At 53.6% G+C, this 24,708-nt stretch overlaps 1 protein-coding gene across 4 annotated transcripts in view; it reads right to left on the reverse strand.

Moving 5' to 3' along the window:
- Positions 1-19,972, reverse strand: part of GMEB2 (glucocorticoid modulatory element binding protein 2) — a 42,186-nt gene extending 22,214 nt beyond the window's left edge. Inside the window, exons 1-3 of one of the 4 annotated variants that reach the window (XM_074406774.1) lie at positions 17,990-18,707; positions 17,684-17,880; positions 10,977-11,164 (exon numbers count right to left, since the gene is read on the reverse strand). In XM_074406774.1, coding sequence (XP_074262875.1) covers positions 10,977-11,107 — 131 coding nt within the window. In that variant the 5' untranslated portion in view covers positions 11,108-11,164; positions 17,684-17,880; positions 17,990-18,707. Of the gene's footprint in view, positions 1-10,976; positions 11,165-11,281; positions 11,590-17,683; positions 17,881-17,917; positions 18,708-19,810 lie in introns of those variants that run through there. The other 3 variants (XM_039479516.2, XM_039479515.2, XM_003932664.4) reach the window with 3 other exon arrangements.
- Positions 19,973-24,708: the final 4,736 nt, after the last annotated feature.

Consider the following 24,708-nt stretch of genomic DNA (forward strand, 5'->3'; position numbering starts at 1 on the left):
GAGAGGGGACCAAGGGTCAAAGAGACAGCAACCCTGGACGGGGAGGCACCCCGAGACCTGCTGGCTTGGAAGACAATGAGCAGAGCTGCACAGGACAGGAAGAATCTGGGTTGACTGTGGGACACCAGCTGGTGTCTGGTGGGGTCATCTTGGCCCAAGTGTAACCTGCACACAGAAGTGCTCAGGTGCCAGAGGCCCTCAGGAAGTACACTCATCACCTATGCAGATGCCCACGGCCAACCCTCCTCTGTTGGCCCCTCTGGGCTCTCCCTCCAAGGACAGCCGCTGGCCAACTAGGTTTGCTGCTTTTGAAGGTTATATAAATAAAAGTATAGGCGTGCCCTCTGTTCAGTCTGGCTTTTTTTTTTTTTTTTTTTTTGAGACGGAGTCTCCCCTGTGCAGCGGCTAAATCACAACTCAGGATTTAGCCCTTGACCTCCTGTGCTCCTGGTAATTCTCCCACATTAGCCTCCTGAGTAGCTGGGACCACAGACACATGCCACCAGGCCCAGCTAATTTTTTTCTGTATATTTTCGTAGGTCTCATTTTGTTGCCCAGGCTGGTCTTGAACTCCTGGCTTCAAGTGAACCACCCACCTCAGCCTCCCAAAGTGCTGGGATTCCCGGTGTGAGGCACCGCACCCGTGACTCCTCTGCTCCACAGGCCTTGACGGCCGCTGCTGCTGTGCAGGCCATCGCTGCTTCCTTCCTGTAGCCTGCAGCGTTCTGCTCTGTGAAAGCCCCACAGTCTGTATCTTTCAGAGAGGATCTGCAGCTCAGCAAAGAGGCAGCGGGGGGCTCTAGCCCAGATGTAGGAATTGTTGGCCAAGCCTTGGTTGAGCAAGGGATCCCCTGTGAGAAGAGGCTGCCTGACCGTCCAAGGAGCAGCAGAGACAGCAAGGTCCCAGGAGGAAGCCGTGAGAGGCCTCAGGAAACAGCAAGGGTGGCTGACAGTGCAGAATGTGGCATGCACATCCACTTGTGGCTGGAAAACAGCCACAGATCTGCTGCATCCCCCTGGAGAAGACAGTGCAGGGGGCACTGAGAAGGGGCTGAGGGAAGACGAGGCTGCAAACGCAAAGGCTCAGCGTGGAGGCGCCGGAAGGAGAACGGGCTTTGCAAGATGGCAGGGGAAGCGGCCGCGGAGCCGCAGGCCTGGCCTTGAACACAGCGGCACCTCGCTGAGTCGTGCCTACCTGGGTGGCCCCTTTCCTGTACTGCGCCTGAGGTCTGCCTACCGGCCCCTCTCGTGGTCAGAGCTGCAGCACAGCCTCCACCCAGCCTTCTCCCAGTCAGCCCTGGTATCTGCTTCCTGAAAGGCCTGAACTGGCGGAGCTCAGAGCCAGTCCCTGAGCGCAGGCACACAAAAATCCCCGGGAGGGGCGTGGAGCCATTGTTCTGTTCCGCCTGCTCACTTGTGATCTCTGCTGTGGAGCTCCTGAAGAATAAATAAATTCTCCTGCCCAGAGAATTCACCACTCTCTAGTTCTCAAAGTTATATGAAAGTTGATTAAAACTACAAAGATGGAGTCTGGTCTCTGGGACATAGTAAGAATGACTCCCATGTGAAGACGACAAACTGGGAACGGCACAGCTCCGAGGAGGGTGCTGAACTCCAAAGAGGACGCCGACCTCTTGGGTCAGAACTCTGGACGGCGGAGAGGATGACAGAACAGGATCACGTGCCCTTCACACGACTGCTGGCCAGGACCCAGCCCCAAGAGTGGGAGGGAGGGAGGCAGGGGAGCCCCTGACAAGCCAGGGTCACAGTCACACAGCAAACCCCACCCAGGCCATGTGCAAACACAGCCAGGAACTCTCCATGGAGATGGCCTGTGGGGGCAAACAGGTGTGCAGATGGGGCCCTGTGAGGTCCCCACCCCAAGCTTCAGAGGCGCCCCTGTTGTACCTGTGGACGCACCTGCCACACTGAACACAGACCGTAGGAGGGACCCTCTCCCTGCAGGACAACAGAGCCTTCCACAGTGCTCAGGTGAGATGCGAATGAACTGGCACTTACAGTTCAAACTTCATCTGAAAAATGCCCACTCTGCTTAAAGCAAATGTTTGTGCAAGCTGCTGGCTACCTACCGGAGGCCCATCCTCTCCAACATATGGCCATTGCCACAATGTGGCCGGCAGCAAGGCAGCCCCACCAGGCTTCAGAAGTAAGGAGCACTCCCAAGGTCCCCCCAAAATAGTCAACTGGAAGAGGAATCAGCACCCACCAAGTTGTTAACTAGCTTCTACTCCCCCATCTTTTAAAAAAACAGGTAGCAAGAAGAAATCTCAACTTCCAGCTGGTAGAATAATAGCTATAATTCTCCACAAGAAAGAAGAGGATCTTTTTTTTATTTTTATTTTTTTGAGACGGAGTTTCGCTCTTGTTACTCAGGCTGGAGTGCAATGGCGCAATCTCGGCTCACCGCAACCTCCGCCTCCTGGGTTCAGGCAATTCTCCTGCCTCAGCCTCCTGAGTAGCTGGGATTACAGGCACGTGCCACCATGCCCAGCTCATTTTTCTATATTTAGTAGAGACGGGGTTTCACCGTGTTGACCAGGATGGTCTCGATCTCTTGACCTCATGATCCACCCAGAAGAGGATCTTTAAGTCCTTCAAGACAGCCCTGCCTCAGCCATGCCCTCTTCTCAGGAGAAGGTGCATGCAGCCTGTCCGCTGCTCCATACGTGACTGTCCCATGAGGGCAGCACCCTGGCGTCCTGGCAAAGGAACCGAAGACTGAAGAAAGCCCTCTGGTCCTTTATGGCTCCCTCCATCAAGACCAGAGGCCATTTCCCACCCCTTCCACTTCACTTTGGGCCAGCCTTTGACCAAGACGCTGTGACAAGGCCCCGGGGGACCGTGGCCCTCCTCCTTCTAGGCACACCCAGGCAGGTGTCCCAGCAGAGCCTTGGCCAGCCCCCCAACGCCCGGACATATGAGTGAGTCCAGCCCGGACCTCCCCCTCCCCGGCGAGGCCCAGCAGCACCAGCCCAGAAATGACCAATGTCGGCCGAGCACCGAAGCTCACGTGGAGGTGGGTGGATCACTTGAGGTCAGGAGTTTGAGACCAGCATGGCCAATATGGTGAAATCCTGTCTCTATTAAACATATAAAATTTAGCCAGACATGGTGGTGGATGCCTATTATCCCAGCTACTCAGGAGGCTGAGGCAGATTTATGTGAACCCAGGAGGTGGAGGCTGCTGCAGTGACCTGAAGTCGAGCCACTGCACTCCCAGCATATGTGAGACAGAGAGAGACTTGGTCTCAAAAAAAAAAAGACAGGAAACACACCTGACTAATGTGACCTCACATGGAGCACTCCAGACACTGCATGACAAGTGTGACCCCACATGGAGCACTCCAGACACTGCCTGACTAGTGTGACCTCACATGGAGCACTCCTGACACTGCCTGACAAGTGTGACCCCACATGGAGCACTCCAGACAGTTCCTGACTAGTGTGACCTCACATGGAGCACTCCAGACAGTTCCTGACTAGTGTGACCTCACATGGAGCACTCCAGACAGTTCCTGACTAGTGTGACCCCACATGGAGCACTCCAGACAGTTCCTGACTAGGGTGACCTCACATGAAGCACTCCAGACACTGCCTGACAAGTGTGACCTCACATGGAGCACTCCTGACACTGCCTGACAAGTGTGACCCCACATGGAGCACTCCAGACAGTTCCTGACTAGTGTGACCTCACATGGAGCACTCCAGACACTGCCTGACAAGTGTGACCTCACATGGAGCACTCCAGACAGTTCCTGACTAGTGTGACCTCACATGGAGCACTCCAGACAGTTCCTGACTAGTGTGACCTCACATGGAGCACTCCAGACAGTTCCTGACTAGTGTGACCTCACATGAAGCACTCCAGACACTGCCTGACAAGTGTGACCCCACATGGAGCACTCCAGACAGTTCCTGACTAGTGTGACCTTACATGGAGCACTCCAGACAGTTCCTGACTAGTGTGACCCCACATGGAGCACTCCAGACACAGTGGAGCTGTACGGTTTTCTTCAAACTAGGAATCCTCAGAAGATCGAATTGTTTTGCATTGGCCGGATGTGGTGGCTCACACCTGTAACTCCAGCACTCTGGGAGACTGAGGTAGGAGGATTGCTTGAGTCCAGGAGTTCAAGACTAGCTTGGGCAACATAGTGAGTCCCCATCTCTGCAAAATCAAAAAATTAGCCAGGCATGGTGGCACATGCCCATAGTCCCAACTACTCAGGAGCCTGAGTCGGGAGGATTCCTTGAACCCAGGAGGTCAAGGCTGCCATGAGCCATGACTGTACGACTACACTCCAGCCTGTGCGACAGAGCAAGACTCTGTCTCCGAAAAAAAAATCATTTCAAGTCCCCAGTTTCTCCACTGGCAAAAGACTGTCAAGGTAAGAAATGGTTTTGACTCACAGCAATCTAAGAAAGGAGAAAACATAAAAAATGGAAAATGTAACAAAGAAACAGCCTCAGAACAAAGAACAGGCAGTGCTATGCTTGTCACTCTTCCCTCACATCCTAGATAGCTTCCCGAACGCATCTGGCCAAAGGGCCACCCTGCACCTGCCCGAGAGCTGGTCCTGTCCTGTCCACCAGTGAAAGCTCAAGAGAAGAGGGGAAGTCTCGAGGTTTTAATTCACCAGTCTCTGGATCAAGGGGTGCCATAACCAAGAAGCCCCAGCCACACCCAGACCCGATGTTGCCTGCATGGGGTGAGCTGGGAAGGCCCAGGAAAAGGGAGGAGACGGATGAGTGGAAATGTCATTCTGTGGCCACAGAGATGGCCACAACGTTTTATAACTTCCTGCCAAGAGGAAGTCTTAGCTGCAGGCTCGAACCAGAGTCTTGTGATGCTGCTTGCGTCAGTCAAGGCAACAGGAGTGAGCAGGAGACCTGCTTTCCTCTACAACCCTTGGCTTACAAGGCAAAGAAATCTAGGCCTCCAGGTGGAAGTCACAGAGCTGGCAAAGCAAAGGAGAGCCACCCAGTCGAGCCTACCCATGTCCCAGACCGCCTCCTTCCAGAGACCCCTGTGGCCGAGGCTACCCAGACCAGCAGGTCCTTGCCATGCTGTGAGCTGACAACAGGGGTTGGTGAGGCCAGCCCAGACCAGCAGCACCACCAATCAACCAAGAGAATTAAAGGAAATCATAACTACGTTTTGGGTGGTTTCTTAAACAGCAAAAGAAAACTGACACAATCATAAACAGAGCAAGCAAGAGAACTTGGCAATTACTTCCTCTATACTTCTCACTGTTCTTAAAGGAGTTAACTTAAGCATAAGATGTGAGCAAATTCTTTTAACAACCCAGACAAAAAGCTCATATTCAGCATTCACAAAGCAAAGCTAACCCACAGGAGCCGCCTTCCATAGTAACCACTGGAAACCAAGGCAGCAAATGGGACACCAGCCTCCAGGGCACTGTACCAGCCACCAGCCGGCAAGACACCCACTGAGGACAGCTCTGAGCCCCGATTGCGTGTGAAGATAACTGCACGAGAGGGAGAAAGCTTCAGGAAGATTTTTATTACTAATAACATTTTTGTTTTCTTTTTTTCTTTTTTTGAGACTGAGTCTCACTTGTCAAACAGACTGGAGTGCAGCGGCGCAATCTCAGCTCACTGCAACCTCCAACCCCCTCCCAGAGCAATTCTCCTGCCTCAGTCTCCCAAGTAGCTGGATTACAGGCGCCTGCCACCACACCCGACTAATTTTTGTACTTTTAGTAGACACGGGTTGGCTCTACTAAAGAGCCAGACTGGTCTCGAATTCCTGACCTCAAGTGATCTGCCTGCATCAGCCTCCCAAAGTACTGGGATTACAAGCGTAAGCCACCGTGCCCAGCTCATTTTTGTTTTTCAATAAAGATATACTTAATGTTGAAACCTCCACATTTCAAATGGGTAACCCCAGTGTCCGTGATGCTCCTGTGACAGTAATCATGAGACCTCTCTTGGGTGTAAGTCTAGAATGTGGGTGGTCTGGGCAGGAGGGGAGGGAAGAGCGCAGGTTTCCCCTGGACGTGAGAGCCGCCCTGTACTTGCCTCACTGGGAAAACACCCTCCCATCAGACGGACCTTGGCTTTGGAGACCAGGGCCCAGGCGCTGCTCAGCTGCTGTAGTGAATTGTGATCCTCTGAGCCCAGCGGTGCACCTGCAGGACATCTGGCCCCGTCTCCTTGTTAAGCCAGTTCATGAAAGAGACTTTCCTGAGTGACACGCTAAATGGGCTATGCAAGGACTAAATGGGATGGTCTCTGGCTGGGACAAATCCACAGTAAGAGCCACTTTGGGGGGAAAGAAATCTTTCTTTTTTCTTTCTTTTGAGACAGGATCTCACCCTGTCACCCAGGCTGGAGTGCAGTGGCATGACCCTGGCTCACTGCAGCCTCAACCTCTCTCAGGCTGGAGCAATCCTCCCACCTCAGCCTCCCATGAAGCTGGGACCACAGGTACATGCCACCACACCCAAGTAATTTTTGTATTCTTTGTAGAGCTGATGTTTTGCTTTGTTGTTCAGGCTGGTCTCAACTCCTGGGCTCAAGCAACCCTCCCACCTCAGCCCCACAAAGTGCTCGGATTAAAGGCAGGAGCCACCAGGCCTGGCCAACGTAGGAAGAAATTTAAGTTTGAATTGAGTATTAAAAGAGAGGAAAATTCATCAACATGGAAAGACAAAGATCATTAAAGCCAAACCAGAATGAAAGCTGCACGCACAGTGGGGTCTCATGTTGGGAACAGAAGGGGCATGTGCAGGGCTCCAGGGCAGGAAGCCCCACGCTCCTTTTGTGGGGGTTCATTCAACTGAACATGAGCGCCTGGGGTGCTTTTCTACATGTACATGAATTTAATAATAAAAAGGTTTAAGGAGGCCAGGCGCGGTGGCTCAAGCCTGTAATCCCAGCACTTTGGGAGGCCGAGGCAGGTGGATCACAAGGTCAGCAGATCGAGACTATCCTGGCTAACATGATGAAACCCCATTTGTACTAAAAATACAAAAAACTAGCCAGGCCTGGTGGCACCCGCCTGTAGCTACTCAGGAGGCTGAGGCAGTAGAATTACGTGAACCTGGGAGGTGGAGGTTACAGTGAGCCAAGATCATGCCACTGCACTCCAGCCTGGGCAACAGAGTAAGACTCCATGTCAAAAAAAGGTTTAAGGAAAGAAAAATTCATATGTTCCTATATAAACAGAACATCTGGAAAGATCTAAGGTGGTGGCAGTAGGAATCTCTGGGTAACAGCAATATGGTTTTTATTTTTGCTTACCAGCACTTTCTTTTTTTCTTTCTAAATCATTCCAGCTATGAAATAATTTTCTACCATACATATGTTGTAATAAAAATAGTTATGTGTAATTTTTTTTTTTTTTAAGACAGTCTTGCTCTGTCTCCAGGCACCAGCTAGAGTGCAGTGGTGCGATCTTACCTCACTGCAACCTCCGCCTCCTGGGTTCAAGCAATTCTCCTGTGTCAGCCTCCTGAGTAGCTGAGACTACAGGCGTGCGCCACCATACCCAGCTAATTTTTGTATTTCTTAGTAGAGAAGGGGTTTGGCCAGGATGGTTTCGATCCCTTAACCTCGTGATCTGCCCACCTTGGCCTCCCAAAGTGCTGGGATTACAGGTGTGAGCCACCACGCCCGGTCAGTTATGTATAATTTTTTTAAAGCTGCACAAATTTCCTCATAAAATGGCAAATTAAACACACAAATGTGGGCTGGGCACAGTGGCTCATGCCTATAATCCAGCACTCTGGGAGGCTGAGGCAGGCAGATCACCTGAGGTCAGGAGTTCGAGACCAGTTTGGTGAACAAGGTGAAACCCTGTCTTTACGAAACATACAAAAATTAGCTGGACGTGTTGGTGCACACATGTAGTCCCAGCTACTTAGGAAGCTGAGGCAGGAGAATTGCTTGAACCCTGGAGGCGGAGGTTGCAGTGAGCTGACACTGCACACTGCACTCCAGCCTGGGTGACAGAGCGAGACTCCAAAAAAATAAATAAATACATAAAAATAGCACCCAGGTGAATGGATCCCTCATGGAAGTCATCACAACAATGCAGACGGAAAAGCTCCCAAGCGTAAACCCAGAAGCCAGGAGTGGGAGGACGTACATAGATGCGATCAGCAGCAAGGCGCAGACCGAGAGGCGGAGGCTGGCCATGGGGAGATGACCAACACTCAGTGTATCCCCAAACCCCTAAATCTAGAGGCCTGGGCATCAACTACCTCTGCCAGCAGGAATGAGGGACAGGAGATCAACCAAAAGACGTCCCACCCCACCCATCCAGCCAGATGCTATCCTTAGCCCCACGTGGCAGAAGACCCTGAGAAGTAGAGGCAGACCCCTGCCTACAGGACCCTGAGAGCAAGGGGAAGGTATTGTCTTAAACTGTGTCCCCCGTAAAATTCACATGTTGAAGGCCTTACCCACAATGTGACTGTATTTAAAGATGGGGTCTTCAGGAGATAATTAAAATGAGGTCATACTGGTTGGCCCTAATCCAGTAAGACTTTGACCTTCTGGTGGTTTTTGTTGTTTTCTGAGACAGGGTCTCACTCTGTCACTCTGTCCCTCAGGCTGGAGTGCAGTGGCACAGTCACGCTCACTGCTGTCTGAAACTCCTTGGCTCAGGTTATCATCATGCTTCAGCCTCCTGAGTAGCTGAGACTACAGGTGCTCACCACTATGCCCAGCTGGTGGTGCACTGTGTTTTTTGTAGAGATGGGGTTTTGCCATGTTGCCCAGGCTGGTCGTGAACTGGGCTCAAGCGATCTGTCTGCCTCATCCTCCCACAGTGCTGCGATTACAGGCATCAGCCACCAGGCCTGGCCAACTGTGATCTTTTTTTTTTTTCCTTTTTGAGATGGGGTCTTGTTCTGTTGCCCAGGCTTGAGTGCAGTGGCATGATCTTGGCTCACTGCAACCTCCATCTCCCAGATTTAAGCAGTTTTCCCACCTCAGCCTCCCAAGTAGCTGGGATTACAGGCACACCTGCCACTACGCCTAGCTAATTGCTTTGTATTTTTGGTAGAGATGGGGTTTCACCATGTTGGTCAGGCTGGTTTCGAACTCCTGGTTTCGAAGTGATCTGCCTGCCTCAGCCTCCCAAAGTGCTGAGAGTACAGGCGTGAGCCACCACGCCTGGCCCCGTGACCTTCTAAAAAATTAAAGAGAAAGTTCTTTCTCTCTCCCTCCCTCTCCATCACAGGGACACAGCAGGAAGTCGGCCATCTGCAACTCAAAGAGTCCTCCCAAAAGCAGAACCTGGCAGACCCTGACCTTGGACTTTCAGCCTTCACAACTGTAAGGAAAAATATCCACTGTTGAGGTCAGTCTATGGCGTTTTGCTATGGCAGTCCGAGCAGACTAAGACATATGTTGTCTGGGGACTCGGACCAGATCAAGAAGAAAGGCCTAAAGATGAGGATACTGAAGGTCCCAACCTGGTGCTGGACCACACCACTGCGGACATGGTGTCATGGTGCAGGTGAGGAGACTTGGATATGGGACTGGACTGGACCTACCCGGAGGCCCCTTCCACCAGGATGCCTGGGTGGGTGACACAAAAGCCGGGCTCAGCTGGGACCAGAGCAGCCTCACCCCAGGTCAGGCAGGACCCTGGGCTCCTTGCAGCAACCCTAGGGCACCATGAGGAAGCTATGTGGCCCTCTCTGCCGCACTGTACTCATTGCAGGCCAACCCAAATCCAAGGGAGGAAACCTGGGTACTGCCTCTCCGGGCAAGAGTGGGGAGGTCACTATGGAGTGTGTGGGGCAGGAGAGGCCAGGAAACACTATGGACACATGCCCGGGAAGCACTGAAGCTGTGGCCGACGGCACTGACAAAGGGAAAAGGGGGACGGAGCTGTGAGCGTCCGGCCAGGAGGCCCCACTCAGATGTCTGCATTTCCAGACACGGCCACGAGCTCTGCAGATGAGGCAGAGAGGACTGGGCACCTCACACCAGGAACCCACACGGGCCCGTGTCCTGCTCTGCAGCCGCACCAAGCTCCACCACCCTGACATGCAGGAGGGAGGGCAGTTAAAGCCTCAGGTCCAACAGACTCCACAGCAAGGGAAGGATGGCAGGGAGGAACTCAGGGCCGGGTCCTCCCGGGTGGCAGCTGCCTGCACACCATCCACGAAAGGAGGCCTGACCTGCACCGTGCAGGGGTCAACGATAGCCTACAGTCTTCCTCTCAAAAGCCCTTTCTCAAACAGTGAGCAAGTCAAAAGCTGACGCTCAGTGACACGCTAAGGTCAGTGCGGAGATGCCACGCATGAGACACAGCACAGATGAGACCAATGGGAAGACTGCCCCAGCCCAGAGTCCCAAAGCCCCAGAGTCCCAGAGTCCCAGAGCCCTCGGAGGAGGAAGAATGAGGGTCGTAGCCCAGGGATGACTGTGCCTTTATCTTACCCCCAGCAGGGGCAGGGGTGACACCAGCTCACAGCAGGAGCAGCTCTGACACCTCCTAGCAGTTAGATCTACAGGTGGCAAACAAAGCCGCAGCTTGGGCCAATGTTGGCTTTTTTGCCAACTGACATTTGATTCGGACACCTGGTACAGAGATGAGAAAGAAAATGCTCAGTTTCATGAAGAATGTCAAGAAAATCACTGGCTCTTCAACTCCGCTTCTGAAAGCCCAGCTCTCTGCCATCCCTACTGCTCCCTCTCACGTGAGAAATCACAGCTTTCAGGACGCAGAGCCCGTGGCCGTGCGGGTGTTGGGGGCAAGGCCTCCCCACAGCTGCAGCTGGGTCTTCTGTTCCCCATGCCATTTCTGCTTTTTTTCTTCACTCTCTACTTACGCACACATTTGAGTCCAGTCTCAGGTAACTAGAACTAGGAAAATCCTGACACTCGGCCCTTCCCACATTAACGCCAGTTGCACCAAGGACAGCCCAACCCAAGCCCCCATCAGCCTCAATGGCACTGAGGCCCATGCTTACCCGTGAGGGGCCAAATTGGTCGTCACCAACACGGTCTTCACCCCCTCCACACCGCTGCCATCCACCGCAGTGTCCGGAGTTGTCACCACCACCACCTCCTCCATGTGCACGCTCACGTCGGGGGTCGCCATGGCTCAGCAGGAGGAGACGCCCAAGCCAGCAGCGTCACTCCTCCAGGGTCCCACGTCCTGGAGGAAGCAGGCAGGGCACAGGGTCAGAGTCATCTCCACATCTGCACAACACAATACTCACAAAGGCATCTCTAATCATCTCCAAAGACCCACCCTTACATCCCAGACTACTACCTCCTGACAAAAACAGGTGGTGACAGAAGGGTTACTCCGGGCTCTGGTTCCGAGGGCCGAGTAAGTGCACTCCACCTGTCTTTCCCACTGGATGAGACAAAACCCTGGAGCAGAAGGCACAGAGCCGCTCCCTCCACATGGAGCCCACAGCAGGAGGACAGGAGGAGCCTGGAATTCCGAGCGACTTCCCTGGACGCAGACTCCCTGCTTGCCAGGTCTTCCATCTCTCTTGGCCTGAACTCAAAGCCGGCCCCAATCTGTGAACTGAGTTTCAGGTGCAGAAAGCACTCCAAGAAGTCCTCTCTCTGCTGGGGAATGGAAAGGGAAACCCATACAAGACAGAAAGGGAGGAGGGAAATGCCCTGGGTTTTGTGGGGCGGGGTGGGGTGCGTGGTTGAGACAGAGTTTCGCTCTTGTCACCCAGGCTGGAGTGCAAAGGTGCAATCTCAGCTCACCGCAACCTCCACCTCCCAGGTTCAAGAGATTCTCCTGCCTCCGCCTCCTGAATAGCTGGGATTACAGGCACTTGCCAACATGCCCAGCTAATTTTTGTATTTTTAGTGGAAATGGGGTTTCACCATATTGGCCAGGCTGGTCTCGAACTCCTGACCTCAGGTGATCCACCCACCTTGGCCTCCCAAAGTGTTGGGATTATAGGCATGAGAAGGGAATCTTCCTCCTGACTATAGGAACAGCGGCCCAAGAGTGTGGGGATTCACTGCTGTTCTCTCACTCTCTCTCCTCTACACAGCACACGCAACACAAAAGGCCCTGGTTTCCAGCCAGAAGACAAGGAGCCTGGAGTCGGCGTGTGTTGGAGGCGCTGAGAGGGGAGCAGAAAGGACAGCACATAGCTGTGTATGAGCGCCTGGGTCATCCCAACAGTCTTTAGGTGGTCCTGACCCTAAAGGGCAAAGGGAAGAGAACTGACCTACAGGATAGACCACTGCCCAGGTCTCAGATGGGCCCCACTGGTACATATGGGGCAGATCCACAGTGCACTGGAAAGTCTCTAAACTAAACCAGCCTAAGAACACGGACACAGGAACAGGGTCCAAAATGTGCAGCCTAAACCAGGCTGATTTCTTGCTATAAAAAAAAAAAAAAGTCTACATTCTCTGTGAAACTTAAACAAGGTCCCAAGTCCATAGCATAACAGTCAAAGCATCCAGAACAATCAAACTGCCTGGCAAAGGGTAGTCTGATCGATTCTCAAAGGAACAAATACACAAAAGAAGCTGGCTCTGAGATGGACGCGGGATCCACAGGGGCTCTCAGGTGATACCGGATGAGCTCCCAGAGTAAAGCCAAACATTCTCAACCAAGTGGAAATAAAATCTCGGCATAGAAACAGGAGTTATAATCAAATGGAAATATGAAAATTAAAAACTACAACAACCAAAAGAAAAACTACAAAGCTGGGATAGTCTCAGCTACTCAGGAGGCTGGGGCTAAAGGATCATTTGAGCCTACGAGACCAGGGCTGCAGTGAGCCGTGATCACGCCACTGCACTCCAGTCTGGGCAACAGAGTGAGACCTGTCTCAAAAAAACGAAAGAAACTAGAATAGAAGTGACCAGGGGCTGGGGGAGGAGTATGAGGAGTCATTCTTTAATGAGTACATAATTTCTGTTGGGGATGATGACATGTTCTGGAAATGGACAGTAGTGATGGCTGCACAATCACTGTGGGTGTCCTGAATGCTGGTGAATTGCATACTTAAAAATGGTTAAAATGGGGCCAGCCACGGTGGCTCACGCCTGTAATCCCACCACTTGGGGAGGTCGAGGTGGATGGATCAACTCAGGTCAGGAGTTCAAGATCAGTCTGTCCAAGGTGGTGAAACCCCATCTCTACTAAAAATACAAAATATTAGGCAGGTGTGGTACTGGACGCCTGCAATCCCAGCTACTCAGGAGCCTGAGACAGTAGAATCATGTAAACCTGGGAGGCGAAGGTTGCAGAGAGCTGAAACAGCACCACTGCACTCCAGCCTGGGCAACAAGAGTGAAATTCATCTCAAAAAAAAAAAAGGTTAAAATTGTAAATTTTTTTAAGAGACGGGGTCTTGCTATGTTGCCCAGGCTGGAGTGTGGAGTGTAGTGGCTATTCACAGTCGCAATCCCACTACTGATCAGCAAGGGAGTTTTGACCTGCTCCATTTCCGACCTGGGCCAGTTCACCCCTCCTTGGGCAACCTGCTGGTCCCCTGCTCCCGGGAGGTCACCATATTGATGCTGAACTCAGTGCGGGCACCCAATCGGCACAGCTCACTACAGCCCAGAACTCCTAGGTTCAAGCGATCCTCCCACCTCAGCCTCCTTAGTAGCTGGGACTAGGCACGTACCACCATGCCAGCTAAAATGGTAAATTTTATGTTATGCGTATTTTACCATAATAAAAAAACTGTTGATCTGTTGATGCTATTACAACAGAATGACTTATTAGGATTAGATATAGACTAGAAAGTACAGACTATAAAAAAGACAACTTTTGGCGGGGTGCGGTGGCTCACGCCTGTAATCCCAGCACTTTGGGAGGCCGAGGCGGGTAGATCACGAGGTCGAGAGATCGAGACCATCCTGGTCAACATGGTGAAACCCCGTCTCTACTAAAAATTCAAAAAATTAGCTGGGCATGGTGGCGCGTGCCTGTAATCCCAGCTACTCAGGAGGCTGAGGCAGGAGAATTGCCTGAACCCAGGAGGCGGAGGCTGCGGTGAGCCGAGATCGCGCCATTGCACTCCAGCCTGGGTAACAAGAGTGAAACTCCGTCTCAAAAAAAAAAAAAAAAGAAAGACAACTTTTCATGACCAGGCATAGTGTCTCACACCTGCAATCCCAGCACTTTGGGAGGCCAAGGCAGGAGGACTGGTTGAGCTCAGGAGTTTGAGACCAGCATGGGCAACACGGCTACACCCCATCTCTACTAAATAAACAAAGAAGAAAAAACAGCCAGGCATGGTAGCATGCATGCCCGTAGTCACAGCTACTCTAGAGGCTGAGGCAGGAGGTCACTTGAGCCCAGCAGGTCAAGGCTGCAGTGAGCCACAGTTGTGCCACCACACTCCAGCATGAACAACAGATCAAGACCCCGTCACACACAAAGAAAGGAAAGAAAATTTTCCAGAACTTTAAAAATTATCATTGTTAATATAAAAATAACATCACCTGTCCCTAGGACTGTAACAAACAAGTTTGTCTAAGGACAGGAATCGGTCCACCCCAACCTGGCACACTGCAGAGAGTGCTGGCCCTGCCCTCACTAAGGGGAGGCATTCAAAGCCCAGCCAGGCCTCTGCAATTACCTCTTCAATGCCGGAACTCACTCACCAAACTGAACAACCAAGCACAAACATGCCTTCAGGACTCAGGTTCTTGCTAAATCACAAACAACGTACATTATGTAGCAATGTGAGCATTTTTCTGAATGTCTGCTAGGGAGAGGAAGTTCGCAGGAGAACAAAAGGTCTCCAGTCCACCCTAGCTTCTTTTCCTCCATTCCACAGACTGACTTTTGTCTTGGTATGCACTGGACCAGTGGGCTCTACTGCTTCCTAACTGGGCATGGGTCTCCACACAACTCCAAGGTAAAGGGCCACCAACTGCAAATGGCAGCCGGTCTCTGAACTAAGCCTTGACCAGAGATCCAAGGAAGCTAGAAACAGAGGTGATCTGAACCGAAGAGATGGTGGTTCAGCACTGTGAGACAAAGACACATTCTCAAGAAAAGGAAGCAAAAAGAAACCGGGGGGAGCTGGGCACCACCTGCGGCAAAGACCCTGCAGGCATTCTGGAGCCAGCCTGGCCTGGGAGGGCAGTGAGGACAACCCACGGTGAGTGTGAGGAGGGCTGTGGTAGGTTGGTGTAAGAAAAGAAAGCACCCAGAGCCAAGAGAACACCAGTTAGGACTGCACATTAACGCTACTCAGAGAACGTATCTAAACACACGCATAAAGACTAGGGGCTAGGGACAAGAAAATATTCCCCGTTTCCTGTTTCTGGAAGGTATGGAAAATGAGTGATGGAAGGAACATGTTTTTTTGTTTTTTTGTTTTTTTTTTTTGAGATGGAGTTTCGCTCTTGTTACCCAGGCTGGAGTGCAATGGCACGATCTCGGCTCACCGCAACCTCCGCCTCCTGGGTTCAGGCAATTCTCCTGCCTCAGCCTCCTGAGTAGCTGGGATTATAGGCACGCGCCACCATGCCCGGCTAATTTTTTGTATTTTCAGTAGAGACGGGGTTTCACCATGTTGACCAGGATGGTCTTGATCTCTTGACCTCGTGATCCACCCGCCTCGGCCTCCCAAAGTGCTGGGATTACAGGCTTGAGCCACCGCGCCCGGCGAACATGTATTTTTTAAATGAGGAAAAAAAGATTTTAAAAAGTTGGAACATGAGCTGTTTACTGTCACTCTAATTTAAATGGTGGCCATCTAGCAGGACACAGCTCACAGGCGGGGGGAAGGGGGGCACAGGCAGGGGGAAGCGGGGCACAGGCAGGGGGAAGAGGGCACACAGGTTGGGGGGAAGGGGATGCAGAGGGGAACCCCTCCAGCTGCTGGCAAGCACGCTTCCCATTAGAGCATGGGGGTGTCCAAAGACTGTCTTCAGATGCTTTTCAGCCAGAAAAGTTACAATGATGAATTCATTTACATTGACAGACTTCCTTCGTATTTCTAAAACATAATGTTTTTTTTTGCTACCATAATTTTGGTGTTGTAGACTTAGGCTTCAAAATAAACAACTTTAAACAAACCTGAATAAAAAGCCACTTTAAAATTTCACTTAGGCCAGGTGTAGTGGCTGGCTCACGCCTGTAATTCTAGCACTTTGGGAGGCCGAAGTGAGTGGATCACTAAGGTCAGGAGTTTGAGACCAGCCTGGTGAAACCTCATCTCTACTGAAAATGCAAAAACTAGCCAGACATGGTGGTGTGCCCATAATCCCAGCTACTCAGGAGGCTGAAGTGGGAGAACTGCTTGAACCGAGAGGCAGAGGCTGCAGTGAGCCAAGATCACACAACTACACTCCAGCCTGGGAGACAGAGCAAGACCTTGTCTCCAAAAAAAAATTACAAATTAAAAAAATTTGGCCAAGCACGGTGGCTCACGCCTGTAATCCCAGCACTTTGGAAGGCTGAGGTCAAGGATTCCAGACCAGCCTGTCCTACATGGTGAAACCTTGACTCTACTAAAAATTTAAAAAAATTAAAATTAAAAAAAAATAGCCAGGCATGGTGGCAGGTGCCTGTAATCCCACCTACTTGGGAGGCAGAGGCAGGAAAATCTCTTGAACCCCAGAGGTGGAGGTTGCAGCAAGCCAAGATCGCACCACTGCACTTCAGCCTGGGCAACAGAGCAAGACTCTGTCTCAACAATAATAATAACTAATTAAAATTTTCAGTGGGGTGTGGTGGCTCACGCCTGTAATCCCAGCACTTTGGGAGGCTGAGGCGGGCAGATCACAAGGTCAGGGGTTCGAGACCAACCTGACCAATATGGTGAAATCCAGTCTCTACATAAAAATACAAAAAAAAATTAGCCGGGTGCAGTGGTGTGCACCTGTAATCCCAGCTACTTGGGAGGCTGAGGCAGGAGAATCACTTGAATCTGGGAGGCAGAGGTCGAAGTGAGCCAAGAGTGCACCATTGCACTCCAGCCTGGGCGACAGAGCAAGACTCCGTCTCAAAAAAAATAAAATATAAAAAATAGGCCGGGCGCGGTGGCTCAAGCCTGTAATCCCAGCACTTTGGGAGGCCGAGGCGGGTGGATCACGAGGTCGAGAGATCGAGACCATCCCGGTCAACATAGTGAAACCCCGTCTCTACTAAAAAATACAAAAAATTAGCTGGGCATGGTGGTGCGTGCCTGTAATCCCAGCTACTCGGGAGGCTGAGGCAGGAGAATTGCCTGAACCCAGGAGGCGGAGGTTGCGGTGAGCCGAGATCGCGCCATTGCACTCCAGCCTGGGTAACAAGAACGAAACTCCGTCTCAAAAAAAAAATAAATAAAATAAAAAATAAAAATAAAAAATAAAAATAAAAAAAATAAAAAATAGGCCGGGTGCGGTGGCTCACGCCTGTAATCCCAGCACTTTGGGAGGCCGAGGCGGGCGGATTACAAGGTCAAGAGATCGAGACCACCCTGGCCAACATGATGAAACCCCATCTCTACTAAAAAATACAAAAATGAGCTGGGCGTGGTGGCGTGCGCCTGTAGTCTCAGCTACTTGGGAGGCTGAGGCAGGAGCATTGCTTGAACCCAGGAGGTGGAGGTTGCAGTGAGCCGAGCTCGTGCCACTGCACTCCAGCCTGGCGCCTGGCGACAAAGCAAGACTGTCTCAAAAATATAAATAAATAATAAATAATTCACTTAAAATACTACTGATTTCCCATGCTGACCTCTTGGGTTTAACTCTCACTGAGGAGCCGCTACTTGGATAAGGTGAGCTCAGCAGGAGCAACTAAATTCGCTTCAACCAACAGCCGCAAAGAGGCAGCCGCCACACTGCAGCCAGGGTCCTCAGCAGCGCTTCGCGGCTTTGCAGGTATTACACACGTAAATGCACCAAACCGAATTCCAGCCTCTCCAACCGCAACTATACCAAAGTTCAAAACAATACGAACACAAGTTACCTCTCAGAAAACATTGTATCAGTTCCAGTCCGACACAATGATGTTTAGAAGCAGCACTACAGAGCATCTCACCCCACTGCCTTCCCAAGGGTGGGCAGCCCTCCTCTTCCCACGGCCTCTTCTCTTTTTTGAGATGGAGCCTCGAGCTGTCGCCCAGGCTGGAGTGCAGTGGCGAAATCTCGTCTCCTTGCAACCCCCGCCTCCCGGGTTGCAGCAATTCTCCTGCCTCAGCCTCCCAAGTAGCTGGGATTACAGGCGCCCGCCACGACTCCCAGCTCATTTTTTGTACTTTTAGTAGAGACGGGGTTTCCCCATGTCGGTCTGACCTTGGGAACCGCCTGCCTCAGCCTCCCAAAGTGCTGGGACTGCAGGCGGGACCCACCGCGATCGGCCAAGAAAACATTTTAAAACTGTATTCTTGACCGGCCGGGCCAAGACTGACGTCATCGAAACTGTTGCAGTTGAAGTATCAGCAAAGAACCAACTTCGGTCCGCTACAGTAACCCGACCACCAGACACAGAGCGGGTCGTGACCGACGACCCCCACATCCAAGCAGCCACCGGGGCTCTACACAGGCCTAGGACCCGCCTGGGGGGCGGCCCCGGGGGGTCGGGTCCCTACGGGTCGGGTCCCTGGGGGTCACGTCTCTGCGGGGCGGTCCCTGGGGGGTCGGGTCCCTGTGGGGTGGTCCCTGGGGGGTCGCGTCCCTGTGGGTCACGTCTCTGCCGGGTGGTCCTTGGGGGTCGCGTCCCTGTGGGTCACGTCTCTGCCGGGTGGTCCTTGGGGGGTCGCGTCCCTGTGGGGTGGTCCTTGGGGGGGTCGCGTCCCTGTGGGGTGGTCCTTGGGGGGTCGCGTCCCTGTGGGGTGGTCCTTGGGGGGTCGCGTCCCTGTGGGGTGGTCCTTGGGGGGTCGCGTCCCTGTGGGGTGGTCCTTGGGGGGTCGCGTCCCTGTGGGGTGGTCCTTGGGGGGTCGCGTCCCTGGGGGTCACGTCTCTGCCGGGTGGTCCTTGGGGGGTCGCGTCCCTGGGGGTCACGTCTCTGCCGGGTGGTCCTTGGGGGGTCGCGTCCCTGTGGGGTGGTCCTTGGGGGGTCGCGTCCCTGTGGGGTGGTCCTTGGGGGGTCGCGTCCCTGTGGGGTGGTCCTTGGGGGGTCGCGTCCCTGTGGGGTGGTCCTTGGGGGGTCGCGTCCCTGTGGAGTGGTCCTTGGGGGGTCGCGTCCCTGGGGGTCACGTCTCTGCCGGGTGGTCCTTGGGGGGTCGCGTCCCTGGGGGTCACGTCTCTGCCGGGTGGTCCTTGGGGGGTCGCGTCCCTGTGGGGTGGTCCTTGGGGGGTCGCGTCCCTGTGGGGTGGTCCTTGGGGGGTCGCGTCCCTGGGGGTCGCGTCTCTGCCGGGCGGTCCCTGGGGGTCGCGTCTCTGCCGGGCGGTCCCTGGGGGTCGCGTCCCTGGGGGTCGCGTCTCTGCCGGACGGTCCCTGGGGGTCGCGTCCCTGGGGGTCGCGTCTCTGCCGGGCGGTCCCTGGGGGTCGCGTCTCTGCCGGGCGGTCCCTGGGGGGTCGGGTCCCCGCCGGGCGGTCCCTGGGGGTGACGTCCCTACGGCTCGGGCCCCGCGGCGTGGTCCCCGAAGGGACGAGTCCACCGAGGAGGCCGCCGGAGCCCGAGCTCGCGCCCGCCCGCGGCGCCAAGATGGAGGCAGGAAGCGCCGCCGCCGCCCGCGCCCGCCGCCCGCGCCGCCCGCCTGACGCCGCCGCCGTCGCGCGGCCGCCCCTCCCCCGGCCCTCCCCTCCCCCCGCCGTAACGTCCTGACGCTCCGCAGGGACCCCTGACTGGACGGCGGCGCGTGAGCGGAGCGAGAGGCCTCGCCGCGGGGGGGCCGCGGGCGCGCCGGCGCCGCTTACCTGGGGCCGCGCCCGGCCTGCTCAGGCGCCCGGCGGGGGCGGCGGCGGCGGGGGCTGCGGCGGCGGCGGGCGGCGGCGGCGGCCGCGGGCTTCGCTCCTTGTTGGGGATTCGGCGGCGGCGGCGGCGGCGGCGCGGGCGCGCGCTTCCTAGTGACGCAGGCGGCGGGGCCGCGCACGCACGGGCCTGGGCGGGGCCGGACACTTATTTGGCGCTCCCGAGGAGGAAGGCGGGGCCGTGAAATAAGGCCCGGTGGGCGCCGGGGCGCGTGCGCGGACCGCCCTGCCGCCTCCCGAGGCCGCCGGCTGCCGGTTCCCGGGCCCGGGTCGGGGTCGCCTTCCCGGCGCCGGCGGCCTGGCCGAGGGACGAGGGTCAGTGGACAGACGGCGCCACGGAGTAGTGCCCACGCGCGGCAGAGCGGCACCTTCGGGCCCCCGGGTACCGGCACCCCTCGCCCGGACGCTGCTGTGGGTGAACCGGCGCAGACCGGACTCGCCTGCGGGGCGGCCGCGCGGATTCCAGGCCGTGGAGGAAGACGCTGCGGGGTGCAGGGGCCTCGCGCGGGACGTGCGGGGGGCCCGGCAGCCACGGCGCTCCCAGCGGAGAGGGCGACAGGCCTCTGCGAGCGGCCAGGACGGAGGGCAGGGTCACCCCTCAAGCTGTCACCCCAGTCCCACAGACAGCACTGCAGTCCCGCAGCCGGCACCCCGATCCCGTAGATGACACCCCATTCCCACAGCCGGCTCCCCGATTCTATAGGTGACACCCAGTCCCACAGGCAGCACCCCGATCCCATCCCGGTCCCACAGCTGGCTCACCCCGACCGCATAGCTGACACCCCGATCCCGCCCCAGTCCCGCAGCCGGCACCCCGATCCCGTAGATGACACCCCATTCCCACGGCCGGGACCCCGATCCCACCCCAGTCCCGCAGCCGGCTCGGATCCTGTGGCGCTCCTCCAGCGCCCAGAGCTCGTTTGCGTGTTTTATTGGCGGAGGCTGGGGCTGGCCCTGTGGCCTCTGCGGGGTTCTCTGCACTGCAAGGCTGGCTCTCCTGACCTCTTCCAGGTGTGCCTGAGCACCTTGCACTTGCCGTCACCCGGCCTGTCTGCAGGATCCCGGGTTCCCTATCAGGGACTGAAATGAGTCAGAAAATAGGAAGCGTGTGTATCTGGGATGGAGCCCTGACCCTGTGCTCACACGGTAGGAGGAAGGCTCAGCAGGCCGCCTCCCAGAATGGGAGGTTCCCAAGGCAGCCATACTTCCGAGGTGCTGCAATCAGCGCTGCAGATGCATTCTGTTCTCAGTAAAGTAGAATGTGCTCAAGCCAATGAAGAAAAGGGTTTTAGGTTTGTTTGTTTTTTTTTTTTAGTTGGAGTCTTGCTCTGTCGCCCAGACTCGAGTGCAGTGGCATGATCTCAGTTCACTGGGTTCAAGCGATTCTCCTGCCTCAGCTTCCCACGTAGCTAGGATGACAGGCACCTGATTTCACACCCAGCTGATTTTTGTATTTTTAGTAGAGATGAGGTTTCACCATGTTGGCCAAGTAGGTCTGGAACGCCTCACCTCGTGATCCTTCCACCTCAGCCTCCCAAAGTGCTGGGATTACAGGAATAAGCCACTGTATTTGTTTTTTTGTTCTTTTTTTTTTTTTTTTTTTTTTTTTTTTTTTTTTTTTTTTTCAGAAACCCTAGAAGCTAGCCACTGTATTTTTAAAAATTAGATTTGCTGAGCAAGGTGGCTCATGCCTTTTACCTCAACACTTTGGGAGGCCAAGGAGGGAGGATCACCTGAAGCTGGAGTTCAAGACCAACCTGGGCAACAGAGCAAGACTGTCTCTGGGAAAGAAGTTAAAAAATCAAACTATTGAGCCTTTGTCTACTATTTTATTACCTGGTTAATAAAATAATACTGCTATTTGGGAGTTCAAGACTTTGGAGTTCAAGACCAACCTGGGCAACAGAGTGAGGCTGCCTCTGGGAAAGAAGTTTAACTATTGAGACTTTGTCTACTATTTTATTACCTGGTAATATGAAAGAGCTCATACAGTTTGTGTGCTTGCCATTTATCTGAGTTTGCCTGTCTTCATATTTTGGGAATAAATGCCAATAAAGTCAAAGAGGAGTGCTGGGGGTGCCTGGGAATGGGAAGGCAGCCACAACTAGCCTGCCAAGATCTGACTAGGTTGAGCCCTGGGGCCTGTTCTGCCTCCTTCACTCTGGGGGGTCCTTATCCCCCATTCCTCCCACTGATCCAGGACCCTCACTTCCAGGGAGGCCCCAGTCACGAGGCCGCAGACCTGAGAGAAGAAAGAAGCCAAAACACCACGATTCAAAGGCACAAACTGCCCCCTTCTGCAGGATCCAAGGGAGGCATGAGACCCTGAAGTTTAAGTTCCAGATCCTAAAAAATCAAACCTTCAAATGGTCCAGTCTACTCAGAGTTAGAGCTTCTGTTTATTCCAAAGCCTGAAGTTCTGAGTCTGCCTGAGATGCGTGAGGAACCCTCAGAGGCCAGGCTTTTGTCTCTAAAGCTTGAGTCCCCAGCAGCTGAGGGGGAGAGAAAAGTATTCTTCAGTTGAATTCATGTCATCAGCTAGAGCTGTTGTCTGAACGTGGTGTGCCCTGCAGGGTTTACTTTTGGAAACCCTGACCCACAAGGCAATGGTATTAGAAGATGGGGCCTTTGGGAGATGATCAGGTCATGAGGGTGGTACCCTCCTGAATGGGATTAGTGCCCTTGTGAAAGGGACTCTTAACCCTTCCCCCACGTGAGAGCGCAGAGAGAAGGCCGTCTGTGAACCAGGAAGTGACTCCTCACTAGATGCTACTGACATCTTAATCTTGGACGTCCAACCTCCAGAACTGTGAGCAACAAATTCCTGTTTATAAGCCACCTAGTGTGTGGTGTTTTTGTAATAAGCATTCTAAGATAGCCAATGTTACTGAGCATCTACAAAGTAAGGAAATGCTTTTAAAAAGATGGAGCCTTGTTTTCTTTCTTTTTTGAGACAGAGTCTCACTCTCTCACCCAGGCTGCAGTGCAGTAGCACAGTCTCCAGCTCACTGCAACCTCCACCTCTGAGGTTCAAATGATTCTCTTGCCTCAGCCACCCAAGCAGTAGAATTACAGGAGTGTGCCACCACGCCCAGCTAATTTTGTATTTTAAGTAGAGACCAGGTTTCTCCATGTTGGCCAGGCTGGTCTCGAACTCCCGACCACCGGTGATCTGCCCACCTCGGCCTCCGAAAGTGCTGGGATTACAGGCATGAGCCACCGCACCCGCTAACTTTTGTATTTTTTAGTAAAGCCACGGTTTACCACGTTGGCCAGGGTGGCCTCCAACTCCTGACGTCAGGTGATCTGAGGCCTCCCAAAGTGCTGGGATTATAGGCATGAGCCACTGTGCCCAGTCAAAAGACAGGGCCTCAACAGACAACAGAGGCCCAGCCTGAAGGCTCCCACAGGCCAGTGCCTGCAGAACATGAGCAGCCATAGCATGGCTCAGCACTGGGTATGACCCACAGCAGGAAAAAGGGCCTGGGAGTCCATGGAAATATAAATAAGTAGGAGTGGAGAGACCAGACGGCTCTTCCTTGCAGTGAAATTCCAATTAAGAAATGTAGAGAAAATAGAAAATCACCATTATTTGTTACAAACTCCATTGATAGGTGCTAAAATTATTGGGCAGAGAAGTTTGAAGTGAAATGAGATTTGCATGGTCTCAAAATATCACCTCCGCCAGGCATGGTGGCTCATGCCTGTAATCCCAGCACTTTATGAGGCCAAGGCGGGCGGATCACGAGGCCAGGAGTTTGAGACCAGCCTGACATGGTGAAACCTCGTCTCTACTAAAAATACAAAAAATTAGCCCAGCATGGTGGCACACACCTGTAATCCCAGCTACTTGGGAGGCTGAGGCAGGAGAATAATCGCTTGAACCTGGGAGGCAGAGGTTGCAGTGAGCCGAGATTGCTCCACTGCACTCCAGCCTGGGTGACAGAGTGAGACTTTGTCTAAAAAAAAAAAAAAAAAAAAACCACACACACAAATAAGTAAAAAGAGAAAAGAAAGTGTTGACTGTAGGCTGGGCAAGGTGGCTCACGCCTGTAATCCCAGCATTTTGGAAGGCCCAGGTGGGTAGATCACCTGAGATCAGAAGTGCAAAAACAGCCTGGCCAACATTGTGAAACCCTGTCTCCACTAAAAATACAAAAATTAGCTGGGCATATGTATACCTGTAGTTCCAGGTACTTGAACAGGGGAGGTGGAGGTTGCAGTGAGTCGAGATCACACCACCACACTCCATCCAGCCTGGGTGACAGAGTGAGACTCCAAGAGAAGAAACAGGTGGGACCCTCAGTGTGTCTTCAGGGCATGGTGGGTGAGATGTAGTGCTGGCCCCTGACGTGGAAGTAGACAAGAGCCGACTCTGTGTCTACTGGGGAAACCCTGGCATGCCAACCACAGTCAATCCCTCACTCCCGCAGGGACGGCTGGGCCAGAGTGTGGGTTTGGTAGCACCCATGTCTTGGGATCACAATGTGATTGACAGCCCCTCCTATTTGATTTCCTCATGGGAAAGACTGCAGTATTACAATACTCCGGCTGGTGCAAGGGATCGTAATAACCATTTCTCTCTTTTTTTTTTTTTTTCTTTTTTTTGAGATGGAGTTTCACTCTTGTTACCCAGGCTGGAGTGCAATGGCGTGATCTCGGCTCACTGCAACCTCCGCCTCCTGGGTTCAGGCAATTCTCCTGCCTCCGCCTCCTGAGTAGCTGGGATTACAGGCACGTGCCACCATGCCCAGCTAATTTTTTGTATTTTTAGTAGAGATGGGGTTTCACCATGTTGACCAGGATGGTCTCGATCTCTCGACCTCGTGATCCACCCGCCTCGG

The sequence above is a fragment of the Saimiri boliviensis genome, chromosome 9, assembly GCF_048565385.1.
Source record: "Saimiri boliviensis isolate mSaiBol1 chromosome 9, mSaiBol1.pri, whole genome shotgun sequence".
NCBI lineage: Eukaryota > Metazoa > Chordata > Mammalia > Primates > Cebidae > Saimiri > Saimiri boliviensis.